The sequence below is a fragment of the Saccopteryx leptura genome, chromosome X, assembly GCF_036850995.1.
Source record: "Saccopteryx leptura isolate mSacLep1 chromosome X, mSacLep1_pri_phased_curated, whole genome shotgun sequence".
Lineage (NCBI taxonomy): Eukaryota > Metazoa > Chordata > Mammalia > Chiroptera > Emballonuridae > Saccopteryx > Saccopteryx leptura.
Window position 1 is genome coordinate 129799264 of NC_089516.1, and position 20681 is coordinate 129819944.

A 20681-nucleotide genomic window follows, 5' to 3' on the forward strand; every position below is an offset into this window, starting at 1 on the left:
CAGAAAATAAACTAAAAAAAACATTCCTTTTACAATTGCAACAAAATATAAAAACAAAATACCTAGGAATAAACTAAACAAAGGATGTGAAGGACCTATATACTGAAAACTACAAAACATTATTGAAAGAAATTGAAAAAGACACAATAAAATGGAAAAATATTCTATGTTCATGGATTGGAAGAATCAACATAGCTAAAATGGCCATATTGCCCAAAGCAATATACAGATTTAATGCAATCCCCATCAAAATCCCAATGTCATTTTTTAGAGAACTAGAACAAAAAATTACCATGCTTATGAAACCATAGAAAAAAACCTAAATAGCCCTGGCCGGTTGGCTCAGCAGTAGAGTGTTGGACCTGTGGTGGAAGTCCCAGGTTTGGTTCCAGGTCAGGACACACAGGAGAAGTACCCATCTGCTTCTCCACCCTTCCTTCTCTCCTTTCTCTCTATATCTCTCTTTGCCTTTTGCAGCCAAGACTCCATTGGAGCAAAATTGGCCTGGGCACTGAGGATGGTTCCATGGCCCCCACCTCAGGTGCTAGAACGGCTTCAGCCACAACAGAGCAACATCCTAGATGGGCAGAGCATCGCCCCCTGGTGGGCATGCCAGGTGGATCCTGGTTGAGTGCATGCAGGAGTCTGACTGCCTCCCTGCTTCTAACTTCAGAAAAATACCAAAAAACCCAAAAAATCAAATAGCCAAAGCGATTCTGAGGAAAAAGAATGAAGGTAGAGGTATTACACTACCTGACTTCAAATTATACATACTATAGAGCCATGATAATCAAAACAGCATGGTATTGGCAGAAAAACAGGCACACAGACCAATGGAACAGAATTGAAAGCCCACATGTATATGGACAAATCATCTTCGACAAAGGAGCCAAAAACACACAATGGAGGAAAGAAAGCCTCTTCAATAAATGGTGCTGGGGAAATAGAAAAACCACATGCAAAAGAATGAAACTTGACTACAATTTGTCCTGCTGCACAAAAATTAATTCAAAATGGATCAAAGACCTAAATATAGGATCCAAAACAATAAATTACACTGAAAAAAGCATAAGTACGAATACCATGAACTGCGGCCATAGAGCAGGGGTCAGGAACCTGTGGCTCGCGAGCCAGATGTGGCTACTTTGATGGCTGAATCTGGCTCGCAGACAAATCTTTATTAAAAAAATAATAACATTAAAAATATAAAACATTCTCATATATTACAATCCATTCATTTCCTACCACTCATGTTCATGGTTGCGGGGAGCTGGAGCCAATCAAAGCTGTCCTCTGGGACAACACCAAATTTTTATTGGATAATGCGTAATGTACACGGGTCGTTGTATGGCTCTCATGGAATTACATTTTAAAATATGTGGCGGTCATGTCTCTCTCAGCCAAAAAGGTTCCCAACCCCTGCCATAGAGAATAATTTATTAATTTAACCCCAAAGGCAAAGGAAGTAAAGGCAAAAATAATGAATCGGACTATATCAAACTAAAAAGCTTCTGCACAGCAAAAGAAACTGACAACAAAACAAATAGAAAGCCAACTAAATGGGAGATGATATTTGAAAACAATAGCTCTGATAAGGGGTTAATATCCAAAATCTATAAAGAACACACAAAGCTCAGCAACAAACAGCAAGCAATCCAATTAAAAAATGGGAAGAGGACCTGAACAGACACTTCTCCCAGGAAGAAATACAAATGGCCAACAGATATATGAATATGCTCATCTTCACTAGCTATTAGAGAAATGGAAATCAAAACTACAAGGAGATACCACGTCACATCTGTTAGATTAGCTATTATCAACAAGGCAGGTAATAACAAGTGTTGGAGAGGCTGTGGAGAAAAAGGAACCTTCATTCACTGCTGGTGGGAATGTAAAGTGGTACAACCATTATGGAAGAAATTATGGTTGTTCCTCAAAAAATTAAGAATAGAATTACCATATGATCCAGCAATCCCTCTACTGAGTATCTACCCTAAAAACTTGAAAACATTGTTACATAAAGACATATGCACCCCCATGTTCATCGCAGCATTGTTCACAGTGGCCAGGACATGCAAACCAAAATGTCCCGTGATAGGTGAAAATCCGTTAAGTAGATACCTTATATTTATTTTATTATTTATATGTTTTTAAGGTTTTATTTCAATTTAATCTTTTAATATGTTTTAATTAATATTTTATATTGTTTTCAATTTTTTAGATTAGAAAATGCTTCTTTTACCACAATAATTAAAATAATATATATTTTTTAAAAATCTATATACCACGAAATCCCACAATATAGCAAAAAATCCACAATACAAAATTAGGTATATACAATTTAAAAATCCACAATACAGTGAGACCATGAAAAGTGAACTATTATATGGCAAGGGACAACTGTTGTGGTACATATATACAATGGAATACTATTCAGCCATAAGAAATGATAAGCTGTTGTCATTTAGGACAACATGGATGGACCTTGAAGACATTATACTCAGTAAAATAAGTAAATCAGGAAAAGCTAAGAACTATATGATTTCGCACATAGAAGTATATGAAACTGAGACTTAATGGACAGATAAAATTGAAGTGGTTACCAGGGGGAAAGGAAAGTGGGGAGGGGTAAAGAGACTTGAGTGAAGGGGAGGGGGCAGTGGGTGGGGGGAAGAGTATAAAAGAGAGACATAAATATAAGGTGACAGAAAATGATTTGACTTTGAGTGATGGGTATACAACATAATCAACAATTCAGTCTGACCTATGGTGGTACAGTGGATAAAGTGACAACCTAGAACACTGAGGTCGCCAGGTCAAGTCTCTGGGCTTGCTGAGTCAAGGCACATACAGGAAACAACTACTATGAGTAGATGCTTCCTACTTCTCCCCCTCTTTCTTATTCTTCCTCTGTTTCTCTCCCCTCTGTCCAAAAATCAATAAAGTCTAAGAAAAGAAATGTTCAAATACTATAGAAATGTTTACCTGAAACCTATGTACTCTTATTGATCAATGTCACCATGTTAATTTTCTAAATAAAATTTTTAAAAAAGCAAGCTACAACCAAAGCCATAGAAAAAGTACAGTGATAGCAGGGTTCAATGGAGGAAATAATCACATTTAGTCATGGGGAATTATGAAGCAATTCATGAAGAAGGTGACATTGCACTGACACCTGGAAAGGTGGGTAAGACTACAGAGAGTCAGGTAGTCTATAGGCAAAGGTTTAGAGGCAACCAACTACAGGGTCCTTTCAGTAATGAGTTAGCTGCCTGTTATGCTTACGTAGAGGGCACACAGTCCAAGGGGGCGAAAGTGAGAGACATGCTAGAAGCAGACTTGTGAGGTTTAGCTATTTAATCTGGGTGTGAGATGTGTAAAAAGAAAAGTCAAGGATGACTTCAAGGTTCTAATTCTAGGTACCAGACAGAGATGCTATCACCAGAATTGTAGAAAGTTGGAGAGAGGAAAGTTTGTACAAATAGGAAAAAAAAATGATGGATTAATTTTTGTCTCTGTTGAAAGTGAAGCCCTGGCAGGACTTCTAGATGGAGACAGCCAGCAGAGAACTGGGAAATACAGAGCTGGAAAGCAAGGAAGAGGTCAGGTTGGAAAGATATGGGTATCATTCAAACAGCAATGATAATGAACTCATGGGAATGGGTGTGGGAACGAACACAGAGAGAACAGAAAGGGCAAAGGACAAACACTACTGAAACACTTGCATCTAAGTGGTGGGAAAAAGAGGGCAAACAAGCAAAGACAGATTCAGCTTTACAGTAGGAGGCAAACCCAAAGTAAAAAATGTCACAAAAGTCAAAGCAGTGTGGGAATTTAAGTTAAATACTTTATATTCAAACCATAATTCTTCCCTTCATAATGTGATGGGTACACTGGAAAGAGCCTGAGTTATGGAGTGAGACATATCTGGAGGCAAATCTGGCTCCACCACTTACACAACCTTTGGGAAAGTAAACTTTTCATCTGTAAAATGGAGATAACACCACCTACCTTTCAGGTTTGCTAGGTAGATTAAATGAAAGTTAAATATAAAGCAACTAGCACATAGTAGGCACTCCATAAATGGTAGTTTACATGATTTTCTTTTTGGCCCTTCCAAATTATCCCATCAACCTGAAAGTCACCTCAAAAAATCTAATGGAGAACCAGGAGGTTCAAGCTTAAAATGAAAGAAAATAGGAACTCTGATGAAGGCAACATCTTAAATAAACAACAAGGAAATTAAAGATACCATTCATACCAGAGAAACAGAAAATTATACAATCCTTTCCCCCATCAACCAAAAAAATTACATCTCCATAAACACTTAAGAAAAGACTAGCCCAATTACACAAGTATTTCTTATATTTGATTGGCATCACATGTTTCAGAGACTAGCCAGCAGGGCCCAGAAGAGACAACAGAGCTCCAAAAGCTATATATATATACTGTTACTGCTTTCATTTTCCAGAGTGGCAGTCCTCCTCAGAGGGAGGGACAGAGGGACCTTCATGTTGGAACCAGACAGGTTGCTGGAATTCAGAACTTGCAGAAACTTTATGAGTGGCTGCATTGTTTATATGTAAGACATGTGAATGCAAAGCTTTCACAACACAAATGTAAATATGATTGTGAAAGACCACCCACAGCTAAGAGTAACAACAACTTTCAGTTTAAATAACACACATAATTATTAATTACTGCTATCAAATTCATAGAAATCTGATTCCTTGATTCTAATTTATTTATCTACATAGAAGCATCTCTCTCTCTCTCTCTCTCTCTCTCTCTCTCTCTCTTTCTCTCTCTCTGCATGTTATGTGTATGTGTGTGTGTGAATTTGGTAGTACATTATCTTATTTACAAAGTCTTGGACCATGACAACATGTACTCATACTTTCTCTTAATCAAGAGAATTCTTAAATTCCTTGGCAGTTTTTTTTTTTAATCACCAGATGTTGGCAAAATACATCTTAAGACATGTCACATGCAAAACCCTGGAAATCATCATCCACACCCATGATTTCCAACTTGAGCCTATATGCTGATGAATCCCAGCTATTCTTCTTCTCAAATCCAGAAGAATATATAAACTCTTTCCCCATGATCTCCTCTACTCCCAGAATTTCAATTACCATCTAGATTCTGATAATGGCCAAGTATGTATCTACAGCCCTGATTTCTCTCTTCTCTGATCACATAGCCTCAACTACCTAGCAGACATTTCTGTCTCAATGGTCAAAGGACCTCTCAAACTCAACCTCTTCAAAATAGAACTTATTATTTCATCCCTTAATTAGATTCCTCTTATATTTCATTCACTTATTCAACAAATGCATGCTGGGCACTTATTATGTGCCATAGTCCCACCACCCACAAAAACTAGAAGTTCTAAACTCGCCCTTCTGTCCTCGTATCCAGTGAGTAACTCATGTCTACTTTACAGCCTCTATTCTTGCAGCTTTATCTTATATTCCCCTATTTACTGTCCCACTTGTTCACCTGTATTACTAAATCTCCCTACTCCTACTCACTCTCCAGTCATCCTTTATACCAAGGGTCGGGAACCTTTGTGGCTGAGAGAGCCATGAACGCCACATATTTTAAAATGTAATTCCGTGAGAGCCATACAATGACCCGTGTACGTTACACATTATCCAATAAAAATTTGGTGTTCTCCCGGAGGACAGCTGTGATTGGCTCAAGCCACCCACAACCAAGAACATGAGCAGTAGGCAATGAATGGATTGTAATACATGAGAATGTTTTATATTTTTAACATTATTATTTTTTTATTAAAGATTTGTGAGCCAGATGCAGCCATCAAAAGAGCCATATCTGGCTCATGAGCCATAGGTTCCCAACCCCTGCTTTATACTGAAAAACATTTTCTCTTCTTTAAATATTTTCATGGATCTTCATCATCCTTGGATACAGTGCAAAAAATCCCTCAGCCTTTCCTTCCTGCTTCTCAAGTTCATCTTTTCTCCGTTTTCCTCACATCTGTGCACCAACCAATTCAAAGTATTCCAGTCCAACAAATGTGTCAATGGGTCATTTTATTTCTTAGCTCTGTACCTTTTCCCATACCTAAGCAAACTAGAAATGTGTTTAAGACAACTAGGCATCATTCCTGCATAGCTCAACAGCCCTCAGACCCCTACACGGTGCCCAACTCTATGGCATCTCTCACCCTACTGATTTGACATCTATGGTTTTCCCTATTTAGCTCCCTCCGTAGGCAGTGATTTTATTTTATTCATCAGCTCCTAGCTCAGTACCTAGCATGGAATCAGTGCTCAATAAATGTTGGTTGAAATTTTTAAAAATGAATAAAAACATTTAAATATTTATTCAGAAATAGCATATAAAGTTCACTATTAGTAGGTTCCCTTTCTGAGACTTCACATGTTTTCCAAACAATTAAATGTAGTCCCCAATACAATCAGTCCATGAAACCAAACCAGGAAACAGCTTCTTGGGTCACATTCTCATTTCTATGGAGCTCAACTTGAAATGCAGCAGTGCCAGAAGTAGTTCTCCAGAATGAAACAAATTCACAGAATGAGTTGACCATCACTACTTTAATGAAAAGCACATCTCTGTACTTAAGGAAATTATAAAACCTGAAAAATGAGCAGTAGCTCTATGATATCAGTGACAATTAGCTCTGAAACAATTTGGGGCCAATCTAACTGAAAATGATTCGAGCTCTGAAAAGCTGTACTTCCTAACTCTTCCCAGTGTAACTTAGGCTTATTCTCTAGATTATGAAGGCTGTACAGATGAAGGGATACTATATGTATATATGAATGTGTGTGTGTGTGTGTGTGTGTGTGAGAGAGAGAGAGAGAGAGAGAGAGAGAGAGAGAGAACCAAGCAGGTCAGGTCAGTGGAACTCAGAAAATGCAGATACTTTGAATGGCTATGTTGTTTGTACCTAAGATAAATGAAAGCAAGGCTTTCATGACACTTATGTAAGGTGTGATAATGAAAGACCACCCACTACTTAGAGTAACAATTAACTTTCAAACATTTTAAATCGCACATAATTATTCATTGATTCTATCAATAATAGAAATATATATTTATATACATACAATCTATGAATATAACTATATAAAACATATCCAAACATCATACTTAGGTAAAGCTGCAGTTAAAAATCTCTCCCTACTTGACACATCTTCCTCAAATTTCAGCTTTGAAAGAGGGGCAAACAAGGCTCCCAGGGTCACAGAGAATAGATAAATATGCTTTCACTTTACCACTCCTTTCTCAGTCTCTGCTGAAGATCAACTTAGACTGATACATTCAGAGAATCAGTTGTTCTCTAGGTATATGCATGCCATCTTATTCTTATATTCATTCCAAACTTTATTTATTTATTTATTTTATTTATTCATTTTCAAGAGGGGAGAGAAAGAGAGAGAGAGAGAGAGAGAGAGAGAGAGAAGTGGGGGAGAAACAGGAAGCATCAACTCCCATATGTGTCTTGACCAGGCAAGCCCATGGTTTTGAACCTGTAACCTCAGTGTTCCAGGTCAACACTTTATCCACTGCGCCACCACAGGACAGTCCCATTCTAAACTTCATTAATAACTTTGTATAAGCTACTCTACTCACCAATCCAGAAAATATAAAAAATCAAACATGGCTTCTGCATTCAACAAGCACAGGGTCTGACAGAGGCTATGAATAAGCTGTGTACCTCAAAAAGCATGGATATTAAGTAAGAAGAAGTTCAGATAAAGTACTATAGAGACTAGAATTGGGGCATATCTCTGTATTATCTATACACATGCAAATTTCCATATTTAAATATTTCCAATCCTTTCAGTCTGTTATGTGCCCATTAACTTTTTAATATATACCAGAGTGAAGGTTTTTAATTGCCTTCCTATACCTGTCACTCTAACTCCTTCTCCCTTCACCAGATTTTCCTCAGTTTCAATCATTCAAACCAAAATTTACCAAAGAGCAGTGGAGAGTTCCAGGATTCCATGACACATACTATAAGTACTGGTATGCAGAGTTTGGGAAAAATGAAGTACAACCATAATTAATAAGGAAACTATCAAATAGAATTCTGATATAATTTTCAAATGAACACCATTTTTTTATTTTTACCCTCTTTCCTACATGGGCCTCTATCTGAAAGAAATTCCAATGGGTCACCCCTAGCCAACTAAATGAGTTTTTTCAGCTGACTTTAAAAGTTTGCCCTCATCCAAACAGTTATTACCGTGTTTCTTCGAAAATAAGACAGTGTCTTATATTAATTTTTGCTCCTAAAGACGCACTATGTCTTATTTTCAAGGGATGTCTTATTTTTCCATGAACAAGAATTGAAATTTATTATTGAACAAAAAATAAACATTTATTAATATACTGTAGTCATGTCATCACAAACTTCAGCATAACTAGCCAAACTGAATTCCATCAAGAATTTCCTGTGACTCTATTTGAAACCCAAAGGTCACCAGCTTGAGTACAGGCTCATCAGCTTGAGGCTGGGCTCACAAGCTTGAGAGTGGGTCCTGCCTTAAGCCTGGGATCATAGTCATGACTCCATGGTCATTGGCTTGATCCCAAAGGTCACTAGCTTGAAGCCCAAGGTCGCTGGCTTGAGCAAGGGGGTCACTGGCTCAGCTGCAGCCCCTACATCAAGGCACATATGAGAAAGCAGTCAAAGAACAACTAAGGTGCCTCAACAAATAACTGATGCTTTTCATCTCTCTCCCTTCCTGTCTGTCTGTCCTTAACTGTCCCTCTCCCTGTCTTTCTCTCTGTCTCTCTTGCTTAAAAAATTACCTTATTCTGGGTGTATTAGAAATAAATACACACTTTGTTGTAGATAGAAATTATAAAAAATACAAAATATTCTCAAAATCACACTTCTAAGAAATGTACAACTTTCTACTTTCAGTTGGATGGATGGAATACAATGGGTAGAGGTTTCTTTTATTATGCTTTGATGTCTTGTCTCTTCTTATTAACACTATCATGTGTATTTTTTCTTCCTATCAATTTTTATCAATATAAGCCTATTAAGTATACTTCAAAAAGTTTAGTAGATTTACTAATCTAGCATATAAATACAAATTCAGCTACTAGAAGGAATTAACTGTTTAGAACACTAGCAATGCATTTCGGTCCTAACACTGACTCCTTTTTACTCATAAGGAAAACAAAACTTTCAAAGCTTTATCCAGCTACACACAAAGAGAGTCAAAAGTAAAAATGCCTCTCTTGTTAATCAATCTGGATTCATTTTTGTTTAAAAATGAATGACAGATATTTCTAACAATTATCACTTAGATAATTGATCTTTAATTGTGAAATTTGAAGAGTATAACTGAATCTTTGTTTTGTATATTCAACAGGGTATTCAAGTAAGACTATAATGTTCTAATGAGCGTTTTTCCTGCACGTGTACACAGCATTTCAAAACACACAGTTTGTCTGCTATGCCCATATTCATCTTGCTTTCTGAATCATATTCTCTGTCATTACATCTCAGAAGGTAAATTCCCATTACTTTATGCTGTCTCTAAAGCCAGTCTGAGGCCCATGACTTAGATTCTATTTTCTGATGCTCATTTCTTAATGGAGTGCTAGGGGATCCTGTTTCAAGCCACATCATTTGCTAAATCTGGGCAGATGAGTGGGGGATTTTTCTTCCCACACTTTCCATTAGACCCTAGATTACCAAACACATAAAATCCGTTTACAAGCTTGGCTAGGGCTGAATAGATGTTGGCTCCTGGTATGGTCTCTTGATTTGAACCCATGCACAAATTCTGATACCAGGTTACAAAAAAAAAAAAAAAAAAAAGCCTGTGAGGTACTTCAACAAGTCTGTACATATGTTATAGCTCAACTCCCAAATATGGTAATGTCAATATTAGTGAAAAAGGTCTAGCTGACATTAAATCAGAGTTTGATTTAAGAGATGTCTTAAAATTTATGCTCTCTAATAATTGTTGCTCTTTAATGATACTAATCCAGTCATAACAAGATTGCTAATTTCAATCTGTTCTTCAGGTACTCAACACTAATAAGCCCTGCTTGATGGTAAGAGTTGCCAGCAAACTGAAGTAAGCCTGAATCTGTCTCCAGTCAAAACAGATGTCTGAAAAGTTTGTCCACATACCCCAATAATATGCTACAAAAATTTGGACTTAAGCTCTTAAAATAAGTAAGGTGACATACAGCTTAAGAAAGTATTTGTTGTCGATTATTTACTAAATGTTCTATGGTACTGTTAACATTGTGTTCAACACACATCAAAAGCAGTGCTTTCCCTTTAAGAAGCTTATAATTTAAAACATACAAACAACCATATGCAGAAAAAAAGCTAGAGATCAGAGTAAATGGAAGTATTCACAAAAATGTACAAATTCAGCATGCCAGAACTTTTCAGTTGAGCAATATGATCCCCAGTGAAATTCTTTCCAAATGATGTATCATGTGCACAAGTTACAAGTGATTATCTTCAATTTTCTTGGAAATGAGTAATAAGATACCCCTTAAGACCCATGGTTTTGTATATGCATCAAACACTAAAGTTGGCATGGTCATTGATAGCTGCCATTTAAGGAGAAAACATATTTTTTGTCTTGTCTCATAGCAAACAATTCCAGGCCTCTCTTTCTCCCAGGTTGGTAATAAGCAGCTTTTTCTAGGCTATAATGAACAACCAACATTATAATTTCTGAAGAGAGAAGTAATAGAATGCTTAAAAATATTGCGTCAAAGTATTGGATACAACTATCGGCCCATAATAAATAAATAAATAAATAAATAAATAAAGCACACTACAAAACTGACACCATCTGTAGCATCTAGCATCTATTAAAATTTTCTTATACCTTGTTTTCCCTAATGCTTACAAAGGGAATTGATCCAAGAATTAAGAAAACTTTTTAAGATGGTGGCCCTATTAAGAGATTCCTCCCTATCTCTCACTTCATCTCTTCAGTTCCTTTTCCTTGCCCAGGCTGGCTATTGTGACCATTTCAGCCAATTTCCTGGAGGTATTTTCTAGTCCTTTTCACCCTATGTAATCCTACAAATTTCCTGAGAAGCCTGTTTACTTGTCTGCTCTCCCACTAGACTGTGAGCGCCTTGACAAAAGGGACTGTTTTTTATTCCTCTTGGCACTCCCAGCACCTAACACAGAGCCTGCCAAGGAGCAGGCAGTCTTAGAAGTCTTTCAGGCCAAGGTGCTCCACTGATTATTAGCCAGCTCCTCAATCAGACTGAAGCAACCCTCTAAGCACATCTCAGTACCAATCATCAGTATCAACATAATAAATCTATTCAGACCACATTTGAAAGAATTCTCTAAACTGTTCCCAAGTTAGTACACAATAACACAACTTTTTCAAAGTTTTAACAAATCACCTACTCTCCCAAATGTCTAGTGCAGTCTCAGAGGAGGTAAAACCCTCCCACACCTCACTTATTCTCTCCCAGACATTAGGGCACTAACTGCTTCAAACTAATTGGGAAACCACAGCTGGCAACCCAGACGCAGTTGCTAGTTCTGACACTTTAAAAAACAACAAATACCAAACTCACTTTTGTTTCAAGAACACTGATTTTTATTTTTATGTTTTTTCGTCTATTTTGAAAAACTCCAAGTCGATTTTGGCTCTTCAAGACTGCCTTTTATCCATACGGGCATTTGGCCTTCTGGATTGTTTCTTGCACTTTCCAAGGCCCTCTAAGGCAAGAGTCCTCAATCTTTTGGGAGTTGCAACATTTCCACAGTTTCTTTTATTTTCTTATTCGCATCCCTCCCCTTCACCACCGCCCTCCCCCAACAAAAGTGGTGTATGGCATTCATAAAGTGAATTACACTTGATTTTTGTTTAGAGGAATTTTTTTCAGACTTCTGTAGCATTCCCTTGAGACAACTGGAAACATCATTGTCTGATTACTAACTCACTTTCCTTGTCTAAAATTGTATCCATTCCTGATTGCGCCTGTGGATAGGTTAAGCAAAACAAAATAAACATCTAGACTTATGAGCTCATTGGCCTTTTTTCCCTGAATTTTTCTAAATTAAATAAGGGCAAAAGAGCTGCACTGAAAGTCAGTTATATGGATTTTTCTGCCAAATGCTAACTCTGTGTGCCTGGTTTCCATCTGTAGTGCTTTCTAAGTTACAAATCCTTAAAAAATAAATACATACATACATACATACATACATACATACATACATACATAAATAGTGGGGTATGAAAAGATCTATGGATTTTGGGGACATGCTATTTAGAATTGCTACCCAGTGCATTTGAACACTCTAAAAGAGATGGGAACATGAGATTGCAAGGCTTTAGATCAGCTTTGTGGAATTCAGTGATTTATTTTTTAGGTTGGATGATTTCAAATGCCATTTAGTCTCATCCATATTATCATAAGAAATGTACCCTATCCGCTCTAACCCATTCTGCTAACGTGTCCAAAGTTAGCAGTCAATCTCAAATGTTCCCCCAAAGTGAGACAGGACATTCTTGAGGATTTCTCCTTACTGTGACCAAATCTCATTTAATCTGGGACAAAGAAAGCTTTAATGCAGTTAATATAGTGGAGTTGGCAAACTGAACATAGCTTGTAATATAGATGGGGAAAATGATAAGTGGTCATCATGATGGTTCGTAACTCAATTTGCAGCTCTCTTTCAATTTCCAACCACTGATCAACAGCAGCAAATCACACATTTATTCACTTTGAAATTATGAACTTGCCATTGTATTCAGACTGCCATTATTGTCTCTTCTCTGAAATACTGATGAGCTCTTTCCACACATGGACATTAGGATTTTCACCATGTTTTCCATATCTACAGTGACCATATTTGCTCAACTAAAATTCAAAACACATGGTCTCATGCCAGGACAAAGTACTGGAAATCTGCACTGCCCCAGTCAATGCAGGATGTATGGGAGCTGTATGGGTATCACCGTATTTGAAGTCTGGCTTTGCTCCAAGGCAAGTCAGAACAGTTCCTGCCATGTAGAAGGTGTTCAACACTGCATATGTTTGTTAAATAGAAGTGAAGTAGGGAATGTGGGATTTGTATCATAAAGATCCTTGCAAAGTGACTTTTTCTGTGGAGTTTTGGAAATACTAGTAGAAAATGATAAATTTGCCAGTCCCTGTTCTCTATTGTATGGCCATTCTTAGGCCCAAAGTAAAGGAGCTGGGAAGGAGGGAGTGCAGGCCAAATCTCATACACACAGTGTGTGGGCCCTCCCAATACTTTTTTATACAGATGCTGCAAAGAGGCAGGCAGCCAGAGAGATGGGGGAGGGGAAGGGAGGAGGAGCGAAGGCCCCAGTGTGTGTGTAGAGGGGGTTGCTCAATCAGTTTCTGCATTCCCTCTGGCCTTTTTCTTCTTTTAAGCACAATCTTTACTCCCCCGGTTTCAAATAACCCACCCCAATTCTGGACCCATTCATCTTGTGGGGGCTCATCCTGTGAAGACCAATTTTAACATTATCACCGAAAGCATGTTCTCTGGCTTTAGCAATTTAATTACCATGGCACTTCGAGGGGGAGAGAGATTTGCCTGTTGTTTTAGATCTATGGAACTGATTCATAGGTTGCCCCTTACAGCTCCTGCACACGCCCACGTGGAATGTTATTAACACTTAACAGTGGAAGAGGTAGTTCTTCCCTTCCTTAGAGGGAAGTCCTGCAAAGCAATATTTAACATATGCGCAATTGCATTTTAGTCGCCAAAAGGGTGACCAATTACCTTTGTAACTAAACAGCATGCTCGCTCGGCTCTTTTTATCCACTTAAAGAAAAGGCCTAGGGCAAGCTGGCTGCCTAGGTAACCTCCCGTTAGTGAACGCTCCCTGGCAGCGCCCACAGGGCGCGCATCACACTCAAAACTTGGTCCAACCATCAAGCCCGCCTCGCTGACTTGTTAAGAGCCAAGAGCCAAGTTTGGGCGAGGGCGGCGCCCAGATCCCTCAGAAGCGCGGGATCCCCGCCTCGCTGGATGCATGGGTCGGGAAGAGACTCTGGAGGCCAGAAACGTCTTAAGGTTGAATACTACCGGCCGTTTTTTCAGAGCGCATATCTGATAAATTAACCTGTTTGAAACCGAATCTTCTCGCCCGCACTGTCAGTGTAGCAAATTGTCCTGATGAGATTCTAAGGAAGGCTTTTAGGAGTACAACCATGGGACAGTCAATCACACAAGTCCATTAATATTCATCTGTTGACAGTGGCAGCCCTCAGCTAAGGTTAAAATATGCCCTTACAACGCGATCTGACAGTGCAGAACAAAAGGCAGGCGTTCAGAAACTTTCCTCCACCTAAAATCATCTCCCCTTCATGGTCCAGCCTGTCAAATAAAGCTGATGAATTTGAGAGGGGGACGAATTATATCATCTTTGGACTCCTGTTCCCTGGGCCAATAGCTCCATTTTTGAAGCGATTTTGCAAATCTAGAGAAGGAACGCTGTTTTGAAGGAAATAACTCAGTCCTCCTCATTTGGGCGACCTTCTTCCTCAAAAGTTTCCCTCCGTGTGTCTTTACCTGCCACTGTGGATTCGGAGAAAAATCCTCAACTTTGCCTGCAATTGGGCCCATGAGCTCAGAAACTCAGGCTGAGGGAAAGATGGCCTGGGGGCAGGTTGGAGAAAGAATGGCCGAAGCCGCGGTCCATGGCTGAAATTCTGGCACGTACATATATGAGCGAAGGCGGCAAATTCCCGAGGCACCGGTTCGGCTGTGAGGCGCCAGTTCACAGAGGCCGGTGGAGCCAGATCCCACTTTCCCTCTCTCCCCCAAATATGGGCGCTCCGGAACGAGCCATCCCCACAGATCCTCCCATTCGCACCTTCCCTGACAGCGGAGTGTGTACAGGGAATATGGCCACAGGGCACATTTTTTCCCTCTTTTTCCCTCTATCGGGAGATCTGGTTGGCCTTGGGCACAGCGACCACTCCCAGGCGCCCAGCGACAAGGCACACGACCGCGGCCCTGCGGGACTAGAGCATTCAGGATACCGCCACTACGTGCCCCCGGGGTCTCTGCTCTGCGCGTGGAACACGCGTGGGGGACTTCTCCTCACCTGGCACGGGGGTTTCAGGCACCCACTTCAGTCCGGGCTGCAGTCTCTGGAAGAAGGAGCGGACCTGGTGACAGGTGGCGTCCGGTGGCGGCGGCGGAGGCTGCGCCTGTCCGGGGCAGTCCAAGCTGAGCAGCATCGCCACCACCAAGCACGCGGTGTGCACAGTCCCTGCCATCCTGCTGGGCGGGGAGCAAGAGGAGCGCGGGAGAGTGGCGGCGGGAGCGAGAGCAGTCCCAGGACGCGGCAAGCCTGACAGTGACCGAAGGAGCGGGAGACTTGCGGCTACCCAGCCGCTGCAAAAGTTTCCTCACAGCTACCTGGGCGCTGGACAAGGGCGGGAACGCTGGTCTGCAAGGGCGGGGCGGGGCCGACAAGGCCTGGGCGGGGCGAGGAGGGACCCAGCGGAGTGGGGCGGGGCGAGGCCAACCGCGCGGCGGAGGGGCGGTGGCGTGTCTGCGGGTACTGGGCGTGGGGCTACGGAGACTGCTAGGGCCCCCGGGCGCGGGTATGGACTGGGGAGGCGCGAAAGGAAGACGCTGAGCGATCGAGTGCGATGGCTCTTGGCAGCCTGGCCCCGCTGCCTGCTAGCCGCCTTCCCACACAGGGCGCTCTGGCACAACTACTGCAGAGGGGCTGCAGGCTCGGGCGTGCTGATTGGCTTCCCAGCAGCCGTCCCTTCTGACTGGCTCTGAGAGAAGTTCCCCAGCCTCACTCCTCCTTCCCGCCGTTCATTGGCCTACAGCCGGGAAGGCTTTTTTCCCTTTAGGATTTTTGCAATCTCTCCATCCTTTCTTGGGGTGTGTGGGGGTTCCTGGCTTAAGTACTCCTCTTTGCTTCGCCACAGGTCTCGGTCGAGCTCGTCTCTGGCCAGAGCCACACAAAGTCTTCCCTTTCGCACAAAACCCACCTCTTCCTGATCTCCAAAGGGCTTCGCTTGAAAGGTTTTCCCGTGGCATCTAAAGCTAGGTTCACAAACTCAACCCACAAAAAGTTACAATTAGGGACAACTTGGGCTCACTGGCGGGTTCACAGCCCGCCTTATCTTTAAATACTGTACCTACAAAGTCGGAAAGTCTTTGAGGCTTACTTGGTTTGATTCAATAAAACACACAAAGTTGGAGAAAGTACCGGATCCCAGAGTGTTAAAAGAATCTGTCTCTTGCAAGATAGTCACAAGGTGATCCTTCCTGAAGCAGAACAGAAATGGTGACAACAAAATAACCTGGGGGCTTAAAGCCAGTGGAATTCATTAGAAAATCCTTTACATAGCAAATTCATTGAGCCAGAGCTCGGCTGTTTCAGAAATGGAGAAGAAGGCTAATTGAAAGGTCTTATACACCCAAATCTCCACGTCTGCTGCTTAAATTTCACCAATAAAAACCCAGTTCTTTGAAAAGCAAATACTTCTTAGACGAGGAATGCATTTAACTATTACTTATATGCTCCTATGCTCCTAAGTAGGGATCTTTAACCCCTGTATACTTTTTTGTGATACACACACACACACACACACACACACATACACACACACACACACACACACACGCACACACCTTAGCACACAGCAGAAACTCAGTAAGTATTTGTATAGTAAAATGATTTAACACCTCAGTGTGAATTAGTTTATCATCTGATTGTGTTGTTTCTATGTCGGTGACAGTAGGTTTTGATAAGTAAAGAAAAAGGATAGCCTCCACAGCAGGAATTCTCCAGGAAGTGGAGGATAGAGGAGCTTATTCGCTAGAACATGTGGCCTGAGGAGAGGTGAGGGAAGGGGAAGGTCCCCGAGGAGCTCGTTTGCTCATTCATTTGTTCAGTGGCAAATATTTGAACTCTTACTATGTACCAGACACTGTGGGACACAAACAGACAATGGGGACACAAAGATTAACCTATGGTACCTGACTTCAAAGAGCTACAAGTCTAATGGGAAAAGCAAGCAAACAGAAAGATGTTGACACAGCATGTGGTAAGTGCTAACATAGAGGCAAAAGCAGAGTTCTAAGGGGGTGAAAGGGTGGGCCTGAGAAAGCTTCCCCAAAACAATGGTGCCCTAAATTCAGGCTGGAGAGTCCAGCAGAAATTGAGGTGAGAAAAGACGATGGGAGGGAGGTGCCAAGGGAAAAGAAGCCACGTGAACAAAGACAAAGGAGAGAGCCTAGCATGGCTCAGTTGGAGGGTGGCAGGTTTCAGGCCAGAAAGTTAGAACAGCTAAAGCAGCGGAGACAAGCAAGAGCCGGATGATGCAGTCTTGAACCCCTGTGAAAGAGCCTGGGGAAACACTTAGGGAAATTTTAAGTAGAGGAGTGACATGATCATATTTGCCTTGTGAAAAGATCTCTCCAGCAATGTTGTAGAGAATGACTTGGGGAAGGAAAAAGGTTGAAAGCTGGTTAAGAGGCTGTGAAAATAATCTAAACAAGAAATGAAAAAGTCCTGTGGCAAAGGAGATTTGGAAGAGGAAAAAAAAACTATAGTATTTAGAAGGTAAAATGAAAATGGCATAATGACCTAGTGGATGTGGGGGATGGGAGAGGAGTCAAGGATGGACAGCTTATTCATTCTCTTTTCAACAAACATTTGAGTGCTGCCTATGTATCTGGCATTCTTCTCCTACTTCATAATTTTGCCTGGGGCTAGGACTGCTCCTGCACTGAACATTTGACAAATGACATATCCACTTTAAAAGAAACACCAATTAAGAGTCATAATTTGGCTGGTGAGTTTGATATGTTCCACCTGTGGAGCCCTGTGACCAAAGGGCAGATTGGAAGGCAAGCATTGATTGAATTTCATGACCCCGCAGAGGAAGACATGACCTCCCATAAATTCATGATCTTCTAGAGCTCATGCAACTAACTACAAAGGCAACAGTTGTTTTCAACTATTGGGTACTGACTACCTTGAAAAAGGGACTGTGATTTATTTTTAATATACACTTTTATATCTAATACACTTTGCATAAGCCAGGTCAGTGCTTCCCAAAGTGAACTGTATAGATCCCTAGTGGTATGTAGGACAGTGAAGTTTTTTTTTTCTTTTTTAGATTTTATTTATTCATTTTTTGAAAGAGAGGAGGGTGGAGAGAGAGCGAAACGGGGAAGCGTAGGAAGCATCAACTCCCATGTGTGCCTTGACCGGGCAAGCCCAGGGTTTTGAACCAGCAAACTCAGCTTTCCAGGTTGATGTTTTATCCACTGCACCACCATAGGTCAGGACAGTGAGGTTTTTGAGTTTTATTTTAATAAATATTTTTAATGAAGATTAGAAATAAAATATACATGTATACGTAGTGTATACAACCTATGATTCCATTAGGACAAAGCTAAGTAGACAGTGCTGTGATGAATGTATTTCAATAAAAACCTGAGCTGGATTAAAGAAAAGTATTAAATAGTCCTGGGAATATGAGGACATAGCAAAACTTTTGGGGTGGTATGTGAATAGCTAGGATTTGGGTAGATCATAGGCAAACTGGATCTGGGCTTTTGTGAAATAGTTTTTTGACCTAAAATCTTCTGCTATCCCTCCCAGCTACTTGAAGGCTTTAAGCCAAACTAAGGTAGGAGTTAATAAAACTTGCTAGCCTCAAGGAGTGGTTCCATTTTTATAAGTGCCTCTCAAACACTTTCTAACCTTTCAGCCTACAAGCAATGACTCTAACAATGGAATTTTAGGCACTGGAAAAGGCACTGAGGAATAGGCTTTTGGTAAAGAAAGCTTGCAGAAACACTGTGGGCAGCTGTCCACTCAGCCTCTATTGTGACATGTAAATTTATTGACTAAAATCCCTTTCCTTAGCCAAACTATAAAATCTGTTTGTTACATTATATACTGTATACTGGCCAGATAGGTAACTATAATTAAGACTGGGTTTTCCTTCTCTTTCACAAAATAACCATCTTACCTTTTAAGGCTCCTTTTCTCATGTTAGAAGTCAGGCCAATGACTCATTCTTACTCTTTAGCTAGAAAAGACAAAGGGAAACAATCAGTCTAGAAACACAAAAGGATGTGCTGATTGAGCCAGTGTGCACTTTCTACAGTTCATAGTTTTGTGCTTTCAGGGCCAGTTGGAAACATTTAGATAACACCATTGGGCCCTATTTTTCTCTCTAGACCGCAGAAGAAGCATACCTAACACAGCAGGCCCAGAAGAACTTTTCTTCACCTAGTCTCCAGTTTAAAAGAATTCGAGAATTCCCAGCTGTAGCCAACAATTATTATCTTGCTGGAGCTGGGAGGAGAGTCCGGTTCCATGGCTCCAAAAGCAGCATAAATCAAAGTTTCTGGGAGAGGGTTAAGAAAGGGTGTTCAACAGCTGCTGCCATGGGAGGGGCTCATACAAGACCATGCACAAGGCCACACACGCACACAAGGTTTGTCCTGAGCCCAGTTCCCCTTTCCCCCTCATGCACACACTATCTTTTCCCCTTCACCCTACCCTCAAAACCTACTTTCACAGAAAAACTTTAAAACTCATCGGCTTACAGTGTATATGGTTGATAGGATATAATGGGGCTGCCCACCCAGGGGTGTGAGTATTTTAACAGAGATCAAAGCTTTAAACCAAAGGTACAGAGCTCTAAAAACTGTGGAATTCCAGACATTTGCCAGTGGGAAGGGAGTGTTTAAACTGAGGGGCAATGAGGCCTTTTTCAGTGCACCTGAAATCACATCATGTAGACAGTTGCTTATATGTTAAACTGGTGCTGCTCACAGTCAACACCTCCCTAGCCACACCTCTGCACTCTATGGCACACAGCCACTTTGTCTCCCCTTCTCTTGCAGTGTATGACTCCTTTGTGGGGCAGAGGGGAGGGGAGGCGCCAGGCACACTGATCCCAATTCTCCCAAATGTATAAGCTATGATCAGAGAATGAATTATGGTCCTTTGGGAAAGAGTGTTCATTCATTCATCCCAGACAGCAAGCCAGTGCAATGTAAATGGTAACTTTGTAAGTTGAAAGACTTAAAGCCATTTTGAAAATTGCATAATAATCCCAGACAGAATTTGGCTCTATGTGTATGGAAAATTAATAGGCCTGGCTGAGATGCTTGCATTATGAGTTGTGGATGGATAGCCTCCCCTCAGACCAGGGACTATGATTTGCCCCCACTAAATCCACAAAATCTACTGAGGTTCTTGTAAGTTAGAGTCCAAGACTTGAAAAAAATTTGAAAATTTTATTTGTGGCATCATGTTGATTACACAAATAAAAATTATTCTGTTCTGTCTTCATTTGTAAAAGGGATATTGATCTAGATTCATAACGTACTTTTTCATATCCCTAGTCCATTGAATTTTTTTTCTTATTGGGCAAATATGCACTATGTATACCTAACATTTTCTGTCTCTTGCATATGATATATGATTTTCTATAGAAATTTAAAGGTTTTGTAGTTTGGTGACTGAGAGTTCAGTAGCTTTAAATCTAAAGGCTGGTGATGCCTGAAGCATGGCTTTATGTGCCACATGGCAATTCACACATACTTTGTTTTACTTTAAATTATGTTGGACCAAAAAATACAGTGGTCCAGGTACTGTAATATATTTATTTTGATATATAGTGTGTAGAAC

General features: G+C 40.6%; 1 protein-coding gene across 1 annotated transcript in view; it reads right to left on the minus strand.

Annotated features, from left to right (window-relative positions):
* GPC3 (glypican 3) overlaps window positions 1-15458 on the minus strand; it is a 632751-nt gene extending 617293 nt beyond the window's left edge. The window contains exon 1 of the mRNA XM_066357199.1: window positions 15102-15458. Within this exon, the coding sequence (XP_066213296.1) occupies window positions 15102-15276 (175 nt within the window). The 5' untranslated portion in view covers window positions 15277-15458. The remainder of the gene's footprint in view (window positions 1-15101) is intronic.
* Between the last annotated feature and the right edge of the window lie 5223 nt (window positions 15459-20681).